Genomic DNA, 19,340 nt, shown 5'->3' on the forward strand with positions numbered 1-19,340 from the left:
CCCATTAGCATATTTATGGCTTGCAATTATCTTCTCCCTTTTCATAGATTGCCTTGTCGTTTTGTGATTGTTGTTGTTATGCAGAAGTATTTTATTTTGACGTAATCCCCCTTGCGTTTTGCTTTGAGAACAAATTACTATAGCAACATTTTGGTAAATCTTAGCATTTACTCACAATCAATGCTTTTGTTTTTAAAAACATTAAATGAGCGTTATTTATTCATCTTTTAGGTATACATCTTTTCCATGTATACCATTGGAAAGAATTATCAATACAGTCCCAATTCAACAATTGCACCTTGAGAGACATGATGTTTAAGGGATAAGATAGGAGTATTTATGTGGTGCACCCAAATATATATACATGTGCACACACGGACACATACTTGTGCATGTGTGCAGCGTGTTCACTCACACATGTACAGACATTCATACACTTGCATATGTGCATAATCACACACACACATGCTCACACACAAATGCACACAGCATAAATTCAGGGTGTCATGGGCCTCCAGATTTTGATCAGTCACCTTCTACACACCCATGAATCAAGGTGTAAGTGGTAGGATATGGAAAAGGTACTGATGGTCATCCATCCCCCAACCCCCATTTTCCACTCTCACCCCATCTGCTCTGACCTTGACCTTTTTGTAAGATGAACCTCTCTGCTCTCTCTCTTGCCCAGGTGCACAAAGTCTCACTCTTAGAATAAGACAAATGACAGATTCATTTAAAGTGAATCTTCACACATTTAGTTAATTTTAATTAGTTGATTAATCAAAAATAAAAATGTAAAGCATTCATTTAAAGTGAATTCAATCCAACTGTTCTGTGGCTTGAGCCTCACCTGTGTTCAGGGATTGTGTTTCAGGTTTAAAAATTAAAGTGAGGAGGTCATCGGAAAGTCTTATATCATCACAAGACAGCGTTTGATTTTATCATGCTTTAAGATTCGTAACTGTTAAATACTTCTTTCTAGTCAATCCGATTCCTTTTTTTTAAAATAGTCTTTGTCTCCTTTCAGGAAAAAACCTCACAATTACCCTCTATTAAAACAGAGTAAAGGATCCAATGAAAGTAATTAGGATTTTATTAAAGAAATTTTAATAAACCAATTCCGTCTCATGAATATGGATAACCGTAAGGAAAAAAAAGCCATCCTGTGCCTGAAATAAAAATAAACTATATTTGAAATATATTTAGTATACATAATTAGTTATTTAAATGTCTTCTCAACTAAACCTACTGTCAAAATTATGTTTGAAGCAGCAGTAATTTTATACCGATAAAGGAAAGCTATTGAATACATATAATTAGAGGAAAGATGCTATAAAACAATTTTACGACAGATTATAATCTGGGAGAAATTAGCATATTTTCATCAGGTAAATTAAAATTTGCTAGTGACCATCAACCAAAATACTAAAACATCTTTATGTTATATTTAGATACGAATAAACAGGGTGGCTTATGGCTTTTGAGTACCATTGTGAATTTAATTTTTTTCCAGTTTTTCCATGAATTGAAATTTTAGTATTACCTTGGCTAATGTAGAATTATCAGGGAATTAATATAGGAAAATTACCCTAGAGATAAGCCCTCTAATGATAAACTACTTGTTTTTTTAGTGATAAAAATTCTTCTCTGCTTAGTAAAAGTAGAATTTCTGTAGAGTCAAGGGTTATACTCCCATGTAAACAAACAATGTTTCTATGTTCTCATTGAGCTGTGTTCTTTTTAACATTACATCTTGCCTCTGCTGTTCTATTCTTTCAAATCAGTACTTCCTTTTTTGCTAGCAGTATGCTACTATATGAGAGAATAGCATGTAAAATATCTACATTACCATATGTAAAATAGATAGCAAGTGGGAATTTGCTGTGTGCCACAGGGAGCTCAACCCAGAGCTCTGTGGCACCCTAGAGGGGTGGGATGGTATGGGAGACGGGAGAGGTATTCAGGAGGGAGGGGAGCATATGTATACCTGTGGCCGATTCATGTTGATGTATGGCAGAAACCAATACAAAAAAAGAAAACAGTGTTCACTGCTTAGAGTGCACTCATCTTTTAAGGGTCACGTCATTCAATTAGTAACTCTTGTAATCATTTTGCAGCTATTTGGTGAGCATCTAGTGCGTGTCAGAACATATTCTGTGTGCTCTGTGTGTTCTGCCTGCTGCAAATGCTCAGGGTCCTTGCTTCATTTCTTGGGTGGTACCTTGCTGTGGAAAAGAGCAGTGAGCTAATGACAGGAAACCAAGTTCTGAAAAAAGCCAAGGAGCCAGTGGAAGAAGGAGAGGAGAAGGTGAGCAGGGAGTAAGAGGCATGAACTTCGAGTCACAAAATAAATGTCACAGGTATGAAATATACAGTGTTGGGAACACAGTCAGCAATTATGTAGTATCTTTGTATGGTGACAGATGACAGCAAGACTTACAGCAATCATTTCGAAATGTATAGAAATGTCAAACCACTATGTTGTGCAGCAGGATCTAACATAGTGTTGTAGGTCAATTATACTTTAAAAACAGACCAACTCATTGAAAAAGAGATCAGATTTGTGGTTACCAGAAGCAAGAACAGGGGGAATTAGATGATGACCATCAAGATACAAAAGTCCAATTATAAGATAAATCAGTACTAGGGTTATAATGTACAGCAGGATAAATATAGTTAACACTACTTTATGTTATATGTGGAAGTTAAGAGAGTAAATCCTCAGAGTTCTCATTATAAGAAAAAATATTTTTCTATATTGTCAATGTTTTGTCTTTATGAGATGATGAATGTTCACTAAACCTACTGTGGTCATCATTTTGTGGTGTATATAAGCCAGATCATTATGCTGTACACCTTAAATTCATAGAATGTGGCATGCCAATAATATCTTCATAAAATGAGGATGGGGAGAAGAAAGCTTGGGAAATGTAAGATGATGATGAGGTCTTTGATAAAAATTAAAATAGGAGATCTGACAGCAAGTCTGGAAAGATAGTTTGTGTGAGTGTGCGTGTGTGTGTGCGCGCGCGCTCACTCAGTCGTGTCTGACTCTCTTTGCCACCCCGTGGGCTGTGGCTCGCCAGGCTCCTGTGGCCATGGGATTTCCCAGACAAGAATACTAGAGTGGGTTGCAATTTCCTCCTCCAGGGAATCTTCCCAACCCAGGGACTGAAGCTGCATCTCCTGGGTCCCCTGCATTGGTGGGTGGATTCTTGACCACTGAGCCACCTGGGAAAGTAGTTTGCTGCTGCTGCTGCTGCTAAGTCGCTTCAGTCATGTCCAGCTCTGTGCGATCCCATAGACGGCAGCCCACCAGGCTACCCCGACCCTGGGATTCTCCAGGCAAGAACGCTGGAGTGGGTTGCCATTTCCTTCTCCAACGCATGAAAGTGAAAAGTGAAAGTGAAGTCGCTCAGTCCTGTCCATCTCTTTGCAACCCCATGGACTGCAGCCCACCAGGCTCCTCCATCCATGGGATTTTCCAGGCAAGAGTACTGGAGTGGGTTGCCATTGCCTTCTCTGGGGAAAGTAGTTTAGCCTGAGCCAAAAAAACTTCTCTGAGTTAGTGCATTTAAGTTACATGTGAATAGAAGGAAGGATCACCCTTGGAAAGGTCTGGAGAACAATGTTGCAGATTGAAAGAACAATAAATCCAAGAAATGTGAGTTACAAACAAGCTTGTTGTTCAAGGAGAAGAAATGAGACTAAGACGAGCATACTGAGTTGCATTTATGCGAGAGCCATAGAGGCAGGGGCTTTTTGTTTTGTTCACTAATGTCCCCTCTGTATCAAACAGAGCCTGGTGCACAGTGGGTCTGTGTGGACTGAATAAATGAATAAACCAAAGGTTCTGATTCAAAATGAATTTAGAGAATGAGAGAAAGGCCTGATCGTGGAACTACAGTCAGAAATTTAATTTTGTTTTAAGCACAACCAAATATTTTAAGGGGTATGTGGTAGACTGGACAGTAACCCCTGAAGATGTGAGCCTGTGAATATTATCTTATGCAGTAAAAGGGACTGTGCAGGTGGGATTAAGTGAAGGATCTTGAAGTGGGTAGGGGGAGATAATCTTGGATTATCCAGGCAGGCTTAATGTGATCACAGGTGTCCTTACAACAGTGAGGGAGGAGGTTCAGTCAGAGAAGAGGAGGTGATCATGGATGCTGAGGTTGAAGTGATGCGGGCTTTGACCATGGAACCTAGGCAGCCTTTAGAAGCATAAAAAGGCAAGGAAATTCTTCCCTAGAGCCTACATAAGGAGCGCTGTCTGCTATGTTCCACTGGTCCATTTTAAACGTAGGCGTCCAGAACTGTAAGATAATACATGTGCCTTATTATAAGCACAGCATTTGCAGTCACCTGTTACAGCAGCAGTAGGAAACTAATACATTATTCCAAATTAAAGTCAGTGTTTGGCCATTTCGTAAGTCCCAGATATGAAGAAGGATACATTCTTACAAGTTAAATATTATTTGTCACCCAAATTAAAATGCATTTTAGATTTAGTTACAAGGTTTAGAGCCCCTTCCTGTATCTTCTGTCCTCTCACATAGACTTTAGAAGAGGCCAGAAGAGTTGTACAAGTGAATCTAAGTCAGAATGAGAAGTGCAAGGAGGAAAAAGTGCTGTGAAGGGGAAAAGTGAGTCCAGTAGACAGAGGAGGAGAGGGAAGTGAACGAAGGGACGTTAGTTACCAGTGCTGCATAATGACTTCAGTTCAGTGCAGTTCAGTCGCTCAGTCGTGTCTGAATCTTTGTGATCTCATGGACTGCAGCAGGCCAGGCCTCCCTGTCCATCACCACCTCCCGGCGTTTACTCAAACTCATGTCCATTGAGTTGGTGATGCCATCCAGCCATCTCATCCTCTGTTGTCCCCTTCTCCTCCCACCCTCAGTCTTTGCCAGCATCAGGGTCTTTTCAAATGAGTCAGTTCTTCGCATCAGGTGGCCAAAGTATTGGAGTTTCAGCTTCAACATCAGTCCTTCCAATGAATATTCAGGACTGATTTCCTTTAGGATGGACTGGTTGGATCTCCTCGCAGTCCAAGGGATTCTCAAGAGTCTTCTCCAACACTACGTTCAAAAGCATCAGTTCCTCTGCGCTCAGCTTTCTTTATATTCCAGCTCTCACATCCATACGTGACTACTGGAAAAACCGTAGCTTTGACTAGATGGACCTTTGTTGGCATAATGACTTATCCCTAGTTTGACAATTGAAACAACGACTGTTTGCTGCACACACTGTCTGAGTGGCAGGAAGCCAAGAGTGGCAGGGCTGCCTGTCTCTGGCTCAGGGTCCTGCAAAGATGAGGCCGCATCGTCTGTAGGCTGGAGTCGAGGGTCTACTTCCTAGAGGGGTCCCTGCTGGCTGGATGCCTCCATTCTTCTCCACGTGGGCATCTTCATGGTTCTTGAGGGTCCTCACAGGTGACGGTAGGGCCCCCTCAAATAAGCTACCTGAGACAGAGCAGGGCCGAAGCCACAGTGCCTTGTGTGACCTCGTCTCAGAGGTCTCTCTGTCCTCTCCTCTATGATCTGTGGGTCAGAAACGGGGCACTTAGTCCAGACCTCACTCGAAGGGGGAAGGATCAGGTCCCTCCACGTGAAGGGAACATCAGGAAACCACCCTGGAAAAGAGAGGGGAAGGAGTGAAGAGAAATTTGAGCAGAACACCTATTTCCCATTCGTTCATGGAGAATGCTTAGATATGTCCATGTTTTTCTCCACTAATCTGTCTCCCTTCACCAGGAACTAATGGACGTGTGTGTGTGTATATAAGTATACTGTGTAAGTGTGTATGTGTTGAATACCTGTGAGTGTGTGTATATGTATAGGTGTGAGCTTCTGTGTGTATGTGTATATATGAGAGTGTGTATGTATATTGTGTGAGTGTGTGTGGGAATACATGTGTATATGTGTATGTGTGTAGGTAAGAGTGTGTATAAATGTATGTGTCTAAGTGTGTATGTGCAGATATATTGCATGAATGTGTGTATGTATGTGTGCATAGGTGTGAGCATGTGTGTATGTATGTGTGTGAGTATATGTGAATATTTGTGTGAATGTATGTAGGGGTGTGTGTGTGTATTTGTAAGTGTATGTGAATGTACATGTGCATTGTGTGTGTGTGTGTAAGTATATTGTGTATGTGTATATGTGTAGGTGTGTGTATATGTGAATGTATGTGTGCAGTGTAGGTGTGACTGAATCTGTATGTAAGTATGCTGTATGAGTGTGTGGATGTGTATAGGTATGAGTGTATGTGTCTGTGAGTATATGTGAATGTATGTGTGGATATGTGTGTGCATGTGAGTTAGTGTGTGTGTAGGTGTCTGGAAGACAGGTGTAGAGTTCCAGCTGTTCCCACTCTTGACTCCTGCCAGTCACACCTGGCTTTGCCTCAGTGTCCCCAGAGACTGCTGCTTCTACACGCAAGCTCGTCTCTGTCCAGATAATATAAGCCAAACTCCAAGTTTGGAGGGCGCCCCGCTGCGAGCTGGCTTGCTGAATTTCCCCTAAAAGAAATTCTGCAGTGTTGCACCCACTTTACCAAGTCCTCATCCATGCAGACGTGGTAAAACGTGTCCCTGACCAGAGATGCCTGTGTTTCTCAGAGTCCAAGGAGCCCATGTGGGCTGCGGATAGAAACCAGGAGAGAACATTCAGAGATTTGGGTCGAGCACTGAGGTAAGTTGATCAGCCTGTGAGACACAGATGGGGCCCGTCTGGAAAGGTGGAGGGACGTGAACAGGAAACTTCTGTCTGTGCCTGATTCGGAATTAGGTTACAGTGATGAATGAATTAATAAGAAAGCTGAGGTGGAACAGCCAGATGAAGAGTCACCTGAAATGTCTCTTTCTTTCCCATGTTTCACTTCTTATCAGATAGTATGTGAGGCCTTCACCTCATCTTCGATTTCCTCCTTTCCTTTCCTACCTCTTTTCTGTTTGTTAGGAAGCAGTAAAAATGTCTTTATTATTATAGAATGTCTTTAGAATCTTTTAACTTCACTGAATGATGAAAATGGAGAAGTCTTCTACTGTTTAGTCTTTAGAGGAGATGTATTTTATGGCAAAATATAGAACCCATGTTTTAAGACATTTGCAAGCCTCAATTTTCATGTATCGGTACTTTCAAATCAGGATTTAGTAATGGAAAAATTCAGTGTTTAGTGTCTGTATACAGAGAAGGCAATGGCACCCCACTCCAGTACTCTTGCCTGGAAAATCCCATGGATGGAGGAGCCTGGTGCACTGCAGTCCATGGGGTCGCTAAGAGTCGGACATGACTGAGCGATTTCACTTTCACTTTTCACTTTCATGCATTGGAGAAGGAAATGGCAACCCACTCCAGTGTTCTTGCCTGGAGAATCCCAGGGACGGGGAAGCCTGGTAGGCTGCCCTCTTATGGGGTCGCACAGAGTTGGACACAACTGAAGCGACTTAGCAGCAGCAGCCGCAGCTGTGTCTGTATGTGTGTGTTGTATACTTAAGAAAAACAGAATAGCCTATAATGGAAAATAATCTGATATAAATGTATATCAGTTCAGTTCAGTTGCTCAGTTGTGTCCAATTCTTTGCAACCCCATGAAGCACAGCATACCAGACCTCCCTGTCCATCACCAATTCCCGGAGTCCACCCAAACCCATGTCCATTAAGCCGATGATGCCATCCAACCATCTCATCCTCTGTTGTCCCCTTCTCCTCCTGCCCTCAATCTTTCCCAGCATCAGGGTCTTTTCAAATGAGTTAGCTCTTCGCATCAGGTGGCCAAAGTATTGGAGCTTCAGCTTCAACATCAGTCCTTCCAATTAACACCCAAGGCTGATCTCCTTCAGAATGGACTGGTTGGATCTCCTTGCAGTCCAAGGGACTCTCAAGAGTCTTCTCCAACATCACAGTTCAAAAGCAACAATTCTTTGGCTCTCAGCTTTCTTCATAGTCCAACTCTCACATCCATACATGACCAATGGAAAAACCATAGCCTTGACTAGATGGACCTTTGTGGACAAAGTAATGTCTCTGCTTTTTAATATGCTGTCTAGGTTGTATATATATATATGTATATAAATGTGTGTGTGTGTGTGTGTGTGTGCATGAATCACCTCGCAGTACATCTAAAACTAATGCAACATTGCAAATCAACTATACTTCAGTTAAAAAAATGTGCAAACCCTTTAATGTGATATTTTTTAAAGTTATCCTCAAACTTGGGGGTAGATAGTAATTTCATTTAAATGTGCTTTTTTAAAACTGAAAAGTATTTATTTTAATAGAGAAAAGAATATTGTTGTGAGACTATGAATAAATGAAAGTATTCATCTTGATTATTTTGATCATCCAAAATTCAGTAAAATGTTTCCTACTGGAATGAATTAAAAAGCAGCTTCATATATTATTTAAATCAAAATAAATGCACGTGATAATACTCCTAGCATTTCACATCTGTTCAAGTCAGAATGTATTTTGCGCAGCTTCTGTGCACCAATAAGCATTTTTATATAGGATGCTAATGGCAATGCAAACACGCACAGAGAAGTATATAGAAAATGGCCCATATACTAACCACAGAGGCGAGTAGGAAAGGCCAAATAGTAATTTGTTTAGGCTTGGGAGCCATACTGTGTTGGTCCCCAAATCTCAGCTTTTCCCTTGTAGGACACAAGCAGCCATAGACAATATGTAAATGAACAGACAGAGCTGTGTTCCAGTAAAACTTTATTTACAAAAACAGGCAGATAGGATTCACCCTCAAGCCAACCCCCTGTACTAACAATTCATTTTTACATTCAAAGCACCAAAAACATTTTGTTTCTCTTGCATTTACCTAAATAAAATTCCCAGAAAACGTTCTTTTGAAAGACCAGTGGAAAAGTTTGTTTCTAAAGTCACATTTTTGTAGAACTGATTTTAAGGTATTATTTTAGTTATTAATCAGATATCATTGATTTTCAGGTTAGTATTAATGCCTTTGGGTAGTTCAATATGAGCAAAGCAAGAAACTAATAAAACAAATTTAAGAAATAAGTGAGTTCAGTTTATTAATAACATGATAGATGAAGCACAGTCTCATTTTAAAATCAATTGAAAAGTTACTAAATAAGTAAACTATAAGTTGTGCTTCTAAAGACAGCTATGATATTTTATTCTCAATATCTGCAGTGATGATGTCTATTTACATTAGCCTTGGGGGAAATACAGTCTTTCACAGGAAAAGAGAATATTATTCTTTTTTTTTTTTTTTACTTTTATGTGTACAATTTTGAACAACAAAAATAGCAATTATTTTAAAAGCATTTCAAGTGATATTATAATGTGTATGTAATTCTTAGACCTTTTCTGAAATTAATTCCATTTTAAGCTGTCTATTGTTGACACACTGTTCCATTTCTGCTGCTCTCTTTGCTGTTACATAAGGAAGAACAATCCCTAGGTCCTCCATGAGCATTGTTTTAAGAGAAAAGCTAACAGAACCAGTGAAAGCAAATTTTAATTCCTTGTTGAGCCTGTGAGCACCAGACCCTATACTGGATCCTTGAAAGGTTCTGCACAATGATGACTGGTTCTATAGGAAACTCAGTGAATCAAATAGACCACAGGTGCATGTTGAGATCCTGGATAAAACAAAGATGTCTTCCCTGTCTATTTCAGATGTCTTACTAGTCCATTTCAGTTCACTTTTGGAACTTTTTGGTCTTGGTTTGAATTTGGGGACGTGGATTCATTGTACTAATTGTGAATAGAAGCAGGGTTGATATCCTCAATTCCATTGGTGCGCTCACCCTAAATTACTCTCCATGATGGAATGAATATAATCATGTTACAGTTCCTCTGCCTACGTGTTAGATTTTCATAGCACTTTTGTAATGGGTTCACACAAATGCTTTAAAGTGAAGGGCACGCTCTAGAACACGTGCTTACACTATCTTAGCCTCTCCTGCTTATGCTGTTAACTTGATTAAGGAAAACAGTGACCATCCAAAACTCTGTGTGTATCTTGCAGGAGTTCTTTGGAATCTCTCGTCTTGCGATGCACTAAAAATGCCAATTATCCAGGACACCCTGGCAGTGCTGACCAACGCGGTGATTATCCCACACTCAGGCTGGGAAAACTCACCTCTTCAGGATGATCGGAAGATACAGCTGCATTCCTCACAAGTGCTGCGAAATGCCACTGGATGCCTAAGGTGAGTCCCACGTCATCGTCACTCCCTCCTGTCTTCAGGTGCTTTTGGTTTCTGTAACTTTATTGCTGTTTTGCTCAGGAGCAGAACGTCCTAGAATATTCTTATGGCAATAGAGTGCAAGAAGCTAGCAAAAGTCATTTCTAATGCGGTACTGAAGAGATATATTCATCTTCCTTTGCCCTGTACCTACCCCAGAATTTGACTTATTTAACATGTTTTCTTATATCTTAGGCAAAAAATACATAAATAAATGTTGTCAGTGCAACCAAATATAGTTTTCTTTGATTGACAACAAATGTTGTGACATAACCAGGCAGACCAACTGGTTGGAGGAGTCTATGACAAACACATAGGGATAACAGTAACTGTCTCTGGTATCTATTTTTATTTTAAAAAATTTTTCAATGTGACTGCTAGAGCTTGTAATTCTTAAAAATAGCTCTTTAATAAGGCCTGTGGTGCGAAATGTCTTTTTTAAATAATAAAAGTAGGAAATGTGTTGTAATTATCTCCCAATGTGTTTTTTTGAAACTCATCATCGAAATCTCTTGAGATGTTTTACATGTTCTGTTTAGTTTTTGCTCTTAGAAAAAAGAATGTAATAATTAAGGTATGTTTATTCTAATCTCTAGAAATGGTGTTCCCAAGGATATTGTACATTGTACGAAAGTGAGGAATCTCTGCCAGTTTAACTTAATGGTGGGATATATGTGGTTTAAGATACCTAGTCAAATAGTCTGTATTTCAAAAGTAAAATGTACAGAGTTGCTTTAGCTGGGCTGCCTCAAAGCTGCCACTTCTCTTACAGTTGATCAGCTTCTAGGTGTAAGTGCCAGTCTCAACTGAGAAGAAACAGAATCACTTCAGTGATATTAATAATAAAGTTCTCATGAATATTTATAACAGTACTCTTAGCCTCCAGTCTTGAGAGGTGTGTGTGTGTGTGTGTGTGTGTGTGTGTGTGTGTGTGTGTGAATGTGCATCCATAAAGGGAGCTAAGGAGAGCTGGCCTCCATAAATATCAGCTTGCATTCATGGACAGGAATAGGAAGCCCTCCAACAATTTTGCTTTTCCTCAAGGTCATGAAACAATGACCTTTTGACATGATTTCTCTAGGTAGGCTCCACCATAAGGTAAATTTACAGTTCTCTAAACCCCACTTTTGAGACATCCATTTTATAACCTCTTAAATTCCATGATCCTTAAGAAACCTCCTGCCCTACTAGAAGAAATATAGCTCATCCAAAGCTAAAACTGTGGGCATTTCTGACTCTTTCTACCTCATTTTTCTATTTCTGTTATATGCAACTATTACAGGTGGTTTTCCTTTCTTAACATCCTTGACTTGTAAAGAGTGTCATCGTTCCCAGTGAGGATCGTGGAACGAAGTGCTTCAGAACCGATTGCAGACATTTAGTTAATAAAGATCAGTTTGGCTCCATCAGTTAATATTCTCTGTAAATTATATAGTAATGCAATTATATATTCATGATGTTTGATTTAAGGATGAAGCCTACTGATATATGAACATTCAGCTTCATTTGATAAAAGTCAGATGAAGAAACCAGACTAGTGAGAGTTCATGGCTCCCCTTTGTAGGTCATCTGGCCAAGTTCACAAACACAGAGGCTTGACCAGTGCTGCTTCTGCTTCAAACCAGGACTGACCACCTCATAGAAAGCAAAAAGATGTCTTTCTGACATCTGATTCAGAAAGAGTTTCCTGTAGCCTAAGTGGCTTTTCTTAGCCCACATGAAACCAGGCTTAGGGTTTTCCCCACTTTTCAGTGTTTATCATGTGAGTGACAAAGTAGGGTCTATCAAAATATGGTGACTATTTCACTTCCCTCTTAATTCATTAAGCTCCTTCTGTTGCCAAAACTTAGCCTCTGTTCACTGGTGCCAAATAGAAAGGCAGAGACAGAGTTTTGGGTGGAGTAGAAAGAAATAGCTGTATTGCTTTGCCAGGCAGAGGCAGCCACAATGGGTTAATGCCCTGAAGACTGTGCCCCACCCTGAAGAGGGGTAGTGAGGGGTCTTAGAGTGCTGAAGGAGCAGGGCGTGATCAGCTCATGGACATCCTCTGATTGGTTGGTGATGAGGTAATCTGGAGTCAGCATCATCAACCTTTTGGTTCCAACCGGTCTGGGGTCTACGTGCTTGTGGGCAGCATACTGTTAACTTCTCCCACTGGTGGAAGTTTCAGCATCTTCAAAACAGCTCAAAGGACGTGGCTCAGAATATTATCTATAGTCCTCGAGGAGGAACAAAAGGTCCTTGACTTTGTTTAATGGCTAAAGTATTAGTTTGTCTTGCATGACTGTTTTCCTTTCTTTCTGCCTCTTCTTACTTCTCTGATTAAATTTATTCTTTGACTAAAGTTTTTCTACAGACAAAAGGCCAGTGGGCAACATGGAAGAGGGTCTGTTCTGGGAAGGACCCCATAGGGTCTTGCTCCATTACATTTCCCTTCTTATAGAAAGAAATAGGAGTTTTTAATCTCTTATTTAAATATGTTTATGAATCATTCTACATTAATGAGCAGACTGGACTAGTAGGGGAAGAAAACAGCTCTGGGAAAGGGCTAAAATGAATTTGTCAAATAAAGACTCAGCAGATGAAAGGTTTCAGGAAATTTCTATTACCATTTGCTTAGAACCAGTGTTGGAAAAATACACAAAAAATGTTTTAAATATTTATATCATGATGGAAGCGTCTAGATTTTACTATGTGAGGTTATATTGACATTCTTAATTCTTTCAACAAAACCAAGATCTTTATTTACATGGAAGAAGTGGCTTTGTATGCTGTTCCTGCCTTTCCGTTTCATCCATGGGCATTTTCTAAGTGCCTGCTGTGTGCCAGGAAGGGACCAGGGAACCAAAAATAAACCAACGTCTTAACCTTCTAATCCCTTGGAAGACAATGACATCAATGCAGGGAGTCCTAGTATTATGATTAGGATAGTTCAGAATGGGCTTCCCAGCTGGCACTAGTGGTAAAGAACACCCTGCCAGTGCAGGAGACAAGAGGTGTGGATTTGATCCCTGGGTCAGGATGATCCCCTGGAGGAGGAAATGGCAACCTGCTCCAGTGTTCTTGCCTAGACAGTCCCGTGGACAGAGGAGCCTGGCGGGCTACAGTCCATGGGGTCGCAAAGAGCTGGACACGCCTGAGCGACTTGGTGCACAGGATAGTACAGGAGGAAAAACCGGGGAAGGAGTGGCTTATTCAGCCAATGTGGTCACAAAAGCTTTCAAGAACCAGATGAGACTGGGGTCAGGCAGAGAAAGGGCTCCACCAGTCAATGCTTTGGGATCTCCTTGAGGCCAGAAAGATCAGCACACACTCCTGATGCTAACATGGGGGACTTAACTCCAGGATCTGTGGCCAATCTGCAAACCTAGCAGACTAAGAAATGCAGCTCGCTTAGTTGTTTCATTCTAGGTGATAAAGGGCTGTCAAAGCAGAGCTCAGAAGGGTAGACTTGAATCTCTAAGGGGCAGAAAGCTATGGCGAAGCTTTTACCAAGAGAACATAATGATCAGCTATGTCTGGGAGCAATTTTACAGGACAGAGTAAAAGCAGGTAGGGAGGGGAGCAGTGACATGAAAGGTGGCGCTGTGAATTTACGGGCTGCCCTGCAGACTTCATTTTTAAGGTACCTCCTGTAGACAAAAGTAAATATCAATGTTTTATTCCATTCAGTTAAATTTAACCATCACTGGTTTGTAGCTATGAGAGCTATCTTCATAGCTGTTTTAGGTCTGCTTTTTATTTCGGAAATATTTTCATCATTTTATGTTATTCTTATTTAAATTATAGCTTCAATATCTTATTAAATGTTAGAGAAGTTTTATGGCACTTATCATTATTTGTATGTAACTGAGGCTTAATAAATGAAATCCCCCCAAAACAAGAGGATATGAAACACACGTAACTGAGCTAAATTAAAGATAATACAGTGCACTCAGCAAAAGTCCTCCTGGAACTGCAGAAATAATTTGAATATAGTCCTTAAAATGTAATTTAATAAGCAGATCATCTCAATTTATAAGTCACATCTGGGCTTATTCCTTTGCAAGAAACATTTTTTTTTTCTATCACAATATTTAGAAAGAATTTGGTGTTTTGCTGCTTCTTAAAGCAGAAAATAAAATTACAGCAATTGTTCTTTTAGTCAGTTTTATGTACTCAGTATATATTTTATATAAAAAAAATGATACAGTGAATTTGCCCAAGAAGATGATATAGTGAGTTTATGTAACATTTGCATACCTTGATCTGGTCCATTAATTTATAGCTTTAATCTTTTTTTTACTTTTAAAGATATTTATTGTTTCTTTTCTAACTTTGCAAGTAGTACACGTTTATTGCTGACTACTAGAAATACTTGCAAGCATAAAGTAATAAGTAACAATCACCCATAAACCTCATCCCCTAGAGATAACCATCATTAGCATTTTTTATACATTTCCTCCCAATATCTGCATATCTTTTTACCCTTGAAATTTACCTAAATTGTATAAAAATGCCTAAGTCGCATGTTACAAGTCTTTTCCAATGTGTCATAACCACCACTGTCATACTCCATGAAATCAGGCTAAAACATAAGTATATGACTTAGGACCCAGTTTATCTTGTGAAAAAGGACAATAAATTGCATTTGTTCTACAGAGTGTGCCGATTTTTACGTAAAATTAAGAGGAGCAGTTTTATTCACAAAATTCCTGACTTCCAAGGTCCAGGAGCTTCTACTTCACATACATCATTCATTCTCATAAATATTATAAGTTCAATAGGTCCTGTGTTGTAAGTCAGGAAGCCAGTATTTTCATCCACATCCTGACTCCTGATCCAGACCGTGCCCGCTCACTACAGCACACAGATGGAAAATGCAGTGTTAAGTGAGCTGACATTGTAGGTCTGTGCTGGAGCAACACAGACAACCACCCGATCAAAGAATGGACAGCACTCTCCCAGGGGCTGGGTCTTCTAATTTGCTTCTTGACGTTCTCTGAGTGGCATCTACTTGGCCAATATCCCTTTTGCCTTTAATTGTCAGTTGTCTCCTCCTTCCCCCTTATTTCTCACTTTCTCTTCTCCTCTGCTAAGACCCGGAGTATGGATGACGGGAGCCCCACACAGAGTTAGTCACCTGCTCCCACTTAAGTCCCCTGTCTCCACCTCTGTCTTACATTTTAATTTAAACAATTAGTACAATGAGTATCTTTTTTTTTTAAAGACTACACTTTAAGACATGTCCTAGATAATACAGTGGACATTATTTTTCCAGTTCTTAAACTCCTCCATCTGTTTACTGATGACTTAAAGTGAGTTCATATTTTTGGCTTGTTTCTACAGCTACAGTTTCAAGAATATATGAAGAAAATGAAATGTAAAAAAAAATTAAACTCTTTTCCTGGGATAGTATTTCCTAGCTCAGTGTAGCTTATAACTCCAGTAGGGGTGTATGATAGGTAAAGTAAATTTATCAGATCATTATCTGATATCATTATTCTCAACTTTTGTTCCTAGCAGGATTCAAATTTATTTATGTCATTTCAGGACAGGAAGCCAAGGTGAAAAATGTAAGCAACTGCTATTCTGAAAGAGTACATCTTTTTATTTTTCAAAAAAAAAAAGATTATAAATGCAAATTGCACCACTCTTAAATATTCAAAAGCTTATCAGAGTGAAATTTAAGTTAAAAAGAAGACCTATGCCTTAGTAAACTAGGATCTAGAACACTCACATTGTCCAGTCTTTATACAAATTGAAATGTCTTAAAAGACTCGGTCCAGTTTCTCCAGCCTTTCCTCTGTTTTACCAAAATCAGTGGAGGTGTCTGCCCCACCAGTCTCAAGCTTCTAACGCACTCACTGGGAACATTCTACAGAGAAGAGCCCCTTGGCTTTGCCTTTTCTAAAAAAGGCATGGTGAAACTTCATGGGAAGATGGCATATCACGTTGACATAGCCAAAATTTAAGCACATATAAAATATAAAATGAAAAGATAATGCCCTTAGTCCTCTTCCACTTAAAATTCATTTTGGGAGTAAGAAACGAAATTTTTAAAAAGCTGATCTAGTGCTCCTGAAATATCTACCCATCACTAAGAAAAGAGGATAGAAATGGGAAAAAAAAAAAAAGTTCTCTTAAATTTTGTTGAAGGAGAGAGTTGTTAGGAATGATGGATTATGGGGTTCCAGGAGGGAGTGGCAGGTGGGGGCCTCAGGTGTCAGAGCTGGGGGTGATGGGCAGGGGTCGGCTTCGTCTCTGCTCAGAGGAGCCTGGAGGGCTACAATTCATAGCCCTCATCCTCCCCCCGACCAGTCGCACACAGCAACACTTGACCTCCTCCTTGTTTCTCCTCCTTTTAAATTTTGTCTTTTGTTCCTATTCTGCTCAATTAAAGCTTTAATTTTTAATTAAAAATTTACAAATATGGCTTAAAATAAATATGAAAAGCTGTTAGAACAGCCTAGGACTTAATTATTCATGAAGTTATTGTGTTGGGGTTTTTTCCTCTTTATGCTTAAGGATTCCTCCAGGGAAACCACTTTCCTGTGGCCTTAGTCAGGTGATATAGACGTTGGAGTTGACTCAGTTATGTACCTGTGATTGTTTCACTGCACACCATGTGATGAAATACCCTGCTATAACATTTGGCAAGAATCATCACCTTCAGCCAGAATGTGTGTTGACCAGCTACACACTGAAGGCTCACTAGTGAAGGTCAGTCCAGCTGTGCCTGTGGGCAAGCTTATTTTGCCTGGGGTCACTGCTGTAGGTTGGATAGTTCAGTTCAGTTCAGTCACTCTTCGACCCCAAGGACTGCAGTACTCCAGCCCTTGCTGTCCATCACCAACTCCTGGAGTTTACTCAAACTCATGTCCATCAAGTTGGTGATGCCATCCAACCATCTCATCCTCTGTCATCCCCTGCTTCTCCCACCTTCAATCTTTCCCAGCATCAGGGTCTTTTCAAATGAGTCAGCTCTTTGCATCAGGTGGCCAAAGTATTGGAGTTTCAGCTTCAACATCAGTCCTTCCCATGAACATTCAGGACTGATCTCATTTAGGGTGGACTGATTGGATAAGTGTCCTTTGGGATAGGTTGGATAAGTGTCCCTCCAAATCTGTGTCAACCTGAAGCCTCAGAGTGTGACCCTATTTGGAAATAGGGTCTTTGCAGATAAAATTATTAAATTATAAGGTCACACTGCAAATGCCGTATTTGCTGTGCTTAGTCACTCAGTTGTGACCAACTCTTTGTGACTCCATGGACTGTAGCCTGCCAGGCTCCTCTGTCCATGGGACTCTCCAGGCAAGAATACTGGAGTGGGTTGCCATGCCCTCCTCCAGGGGATCTTCACAACCCAGGGATCGAACCCAGGTCTCCCGCATTGCAGGTGGATTCTTTACCCTCTGAATATCACTCATATGTGGGATCTAAAATATAGCACAAATGAACTTATGTACGAAAGAGAAGCTCACAGAGAGAACAGACTTGTGGTTGCCTAGGGGTGAGGGGTGTGGGGAGGGGGCAGACTGGGAGTTTCGGATTAGCAGATGCAAACTCTTATATATAGGATGGATAAACAACAGGGTCATACTGTAGAGCACGGGGAACTATATTCAGTATCCTGTTAAAAATCAAAATGAGAAAGAATATATACATGTGACTGACTTACTCTGCTATACAGTGGAGATGAGCACAACAGTGTTAATCAACTGTACTTCAATGATATTTTAAAAAAAGATGAGGTCACACTGAATTAGGGTAAACCCTATGTCTAGTGAGTGGTACCTTTACGAGAAGAGGACTTATACACACAGAAAGGCACTGGGGGAGGACAGCCATGTAAAGGCAGAGGCAGAGAATGCAGTGATGTAGCTGTAAGCCCAAGAATGACGGGCCTGCCCGCAACCACCCGAAGCTAGAAGGAGGCAACGGCTTCTTCCCCAGAGCCTTCAGAGAGATCGCAGCCCCGCTGACACCTTGACCTTGGACTCCTAACCTCCAAGTTACTAACGTTCTGTAGTTTTTAGACATCCAGTTTGTGACAGTTTTTTTTGTTTTTTTTTTTTTTGGTGGACTTCCCTGGTGGCTGAGACGGTAAAGCATCTGCCTACAGTGCAGGAGACCCGGGTTCTATCCCTGGGTAGGGAAGATCTCCTGGAGAAGGAAATGGCAACCCACTCCAGTATTCTTGCCTGGAAAACTCCATGGACTGAGGAGCCTGGTAGGCTACAGTCCATGGAGTTGCAAAGAGTTGGACACCACTGAGCGACTTCACTTCACTTTGTGGCAGTTTGTTCTGGCAGCCCTAGGAACCTGATACAGTCACACTAGTGAGGAACCCAGAGACCCCGCTAAATAGAGGAAGCACCCAAGCATATAGCCCAAGGAGAAGAAAGGGGTGAATAACCTAGAGAGGTTGTCTGTCCCCAGACAGCTCCCACACACCAAGCTGATAGCGGCAGATCCAGATAGAAAGTCAATTCTTTTTTTATTTTTAAAATTGTATTTATTTTGGCTGTGCTGGGTCTCCATTGCTGCTTGTGGGCTTTCACTAGTTGCGGCGAGTGGGGGTTACTCTTTGTTGCCCTGTGTGGGCTTCTCATTGCAGTGACTTCTCTTGTGGAGTACGGTCTCAGTAGTTGTGGTCCACGGGCTCAGTTGCTCTGCAACATGTGGAATCTTCCTGGACCAGGGATCAAACTGGTGTCCCCTGCGTTGGCTGGCAGATTCTTACTCACTAAGCCACCAGGGAAGTCCAGAAAGTCATTCTTCTCTAAACCAAGGGCATTCCCCTCCGTAGCTCAGGCTCACAGCAACTCACCTCCTGCAGCAGAATTGGCTCTGCAAGACCAGGTGAGGATGCGTCAGCCAAAGACGTTCAAGTCCAACCGTTTTGACTGGCAGCTGTTAAATAAGCATCTCCCAGTGAGAGAGGAATTGAGGCTCATGGTTTCTACCCATTTGTGAGCTGCCCTTTCTTTCCCTCCTGACTTAGAACTTGCTTCTGAAAGATCTCCTGGAGTAGGAAATGACAATCCACATCAGTGTTTTTGCCTGGGAAATTCTATGGACAGAGCAGCCTGGTGGACTACAGTCCATGGGGTCACAAAGAGTCAGACAC

At 40.8% G+C, this 19,340-nt stretch overlaps 1 protein-coding gene across 1 annotated transcript in view; it reads left to right on the plus strand.

Annotated features, from left to right (window-relative positions):
- Nucleotides 1–19,340, plus strand: part of CTNND2 (catenin delta 2) — a 932,875-nt gene that overhangs the window by 724,346 nt on the left and 189,189 nt on the right. The window contains exon 11 of the mRNA XM_052659032.1: nucleotides 10,009–10,192. Within this exon, the coding sequence (XP_052514992.1) occupies nucleotides 10,009–10,192 (184 nt within the window). The remainder of the gene's footprint in view (nucleotides 1–10,008; nucleotides 10,193–19,340) is intronic.

Source organism: Budorcas taxicolor, chromosome 20, assembly GCF_023091745.1.
Source record: "Budorcas taxicolor isolate Tak-1 chromosome 20, Takin1.1, whole genome shotgun sequence".
In the NCBI taxonomy this organism is placed as follows: Eukaryota; Metazoa; Chordata; class Mammalia; order Artiodactyla; family Bovidae; genus Budorcas; species Budorcas taxicolor.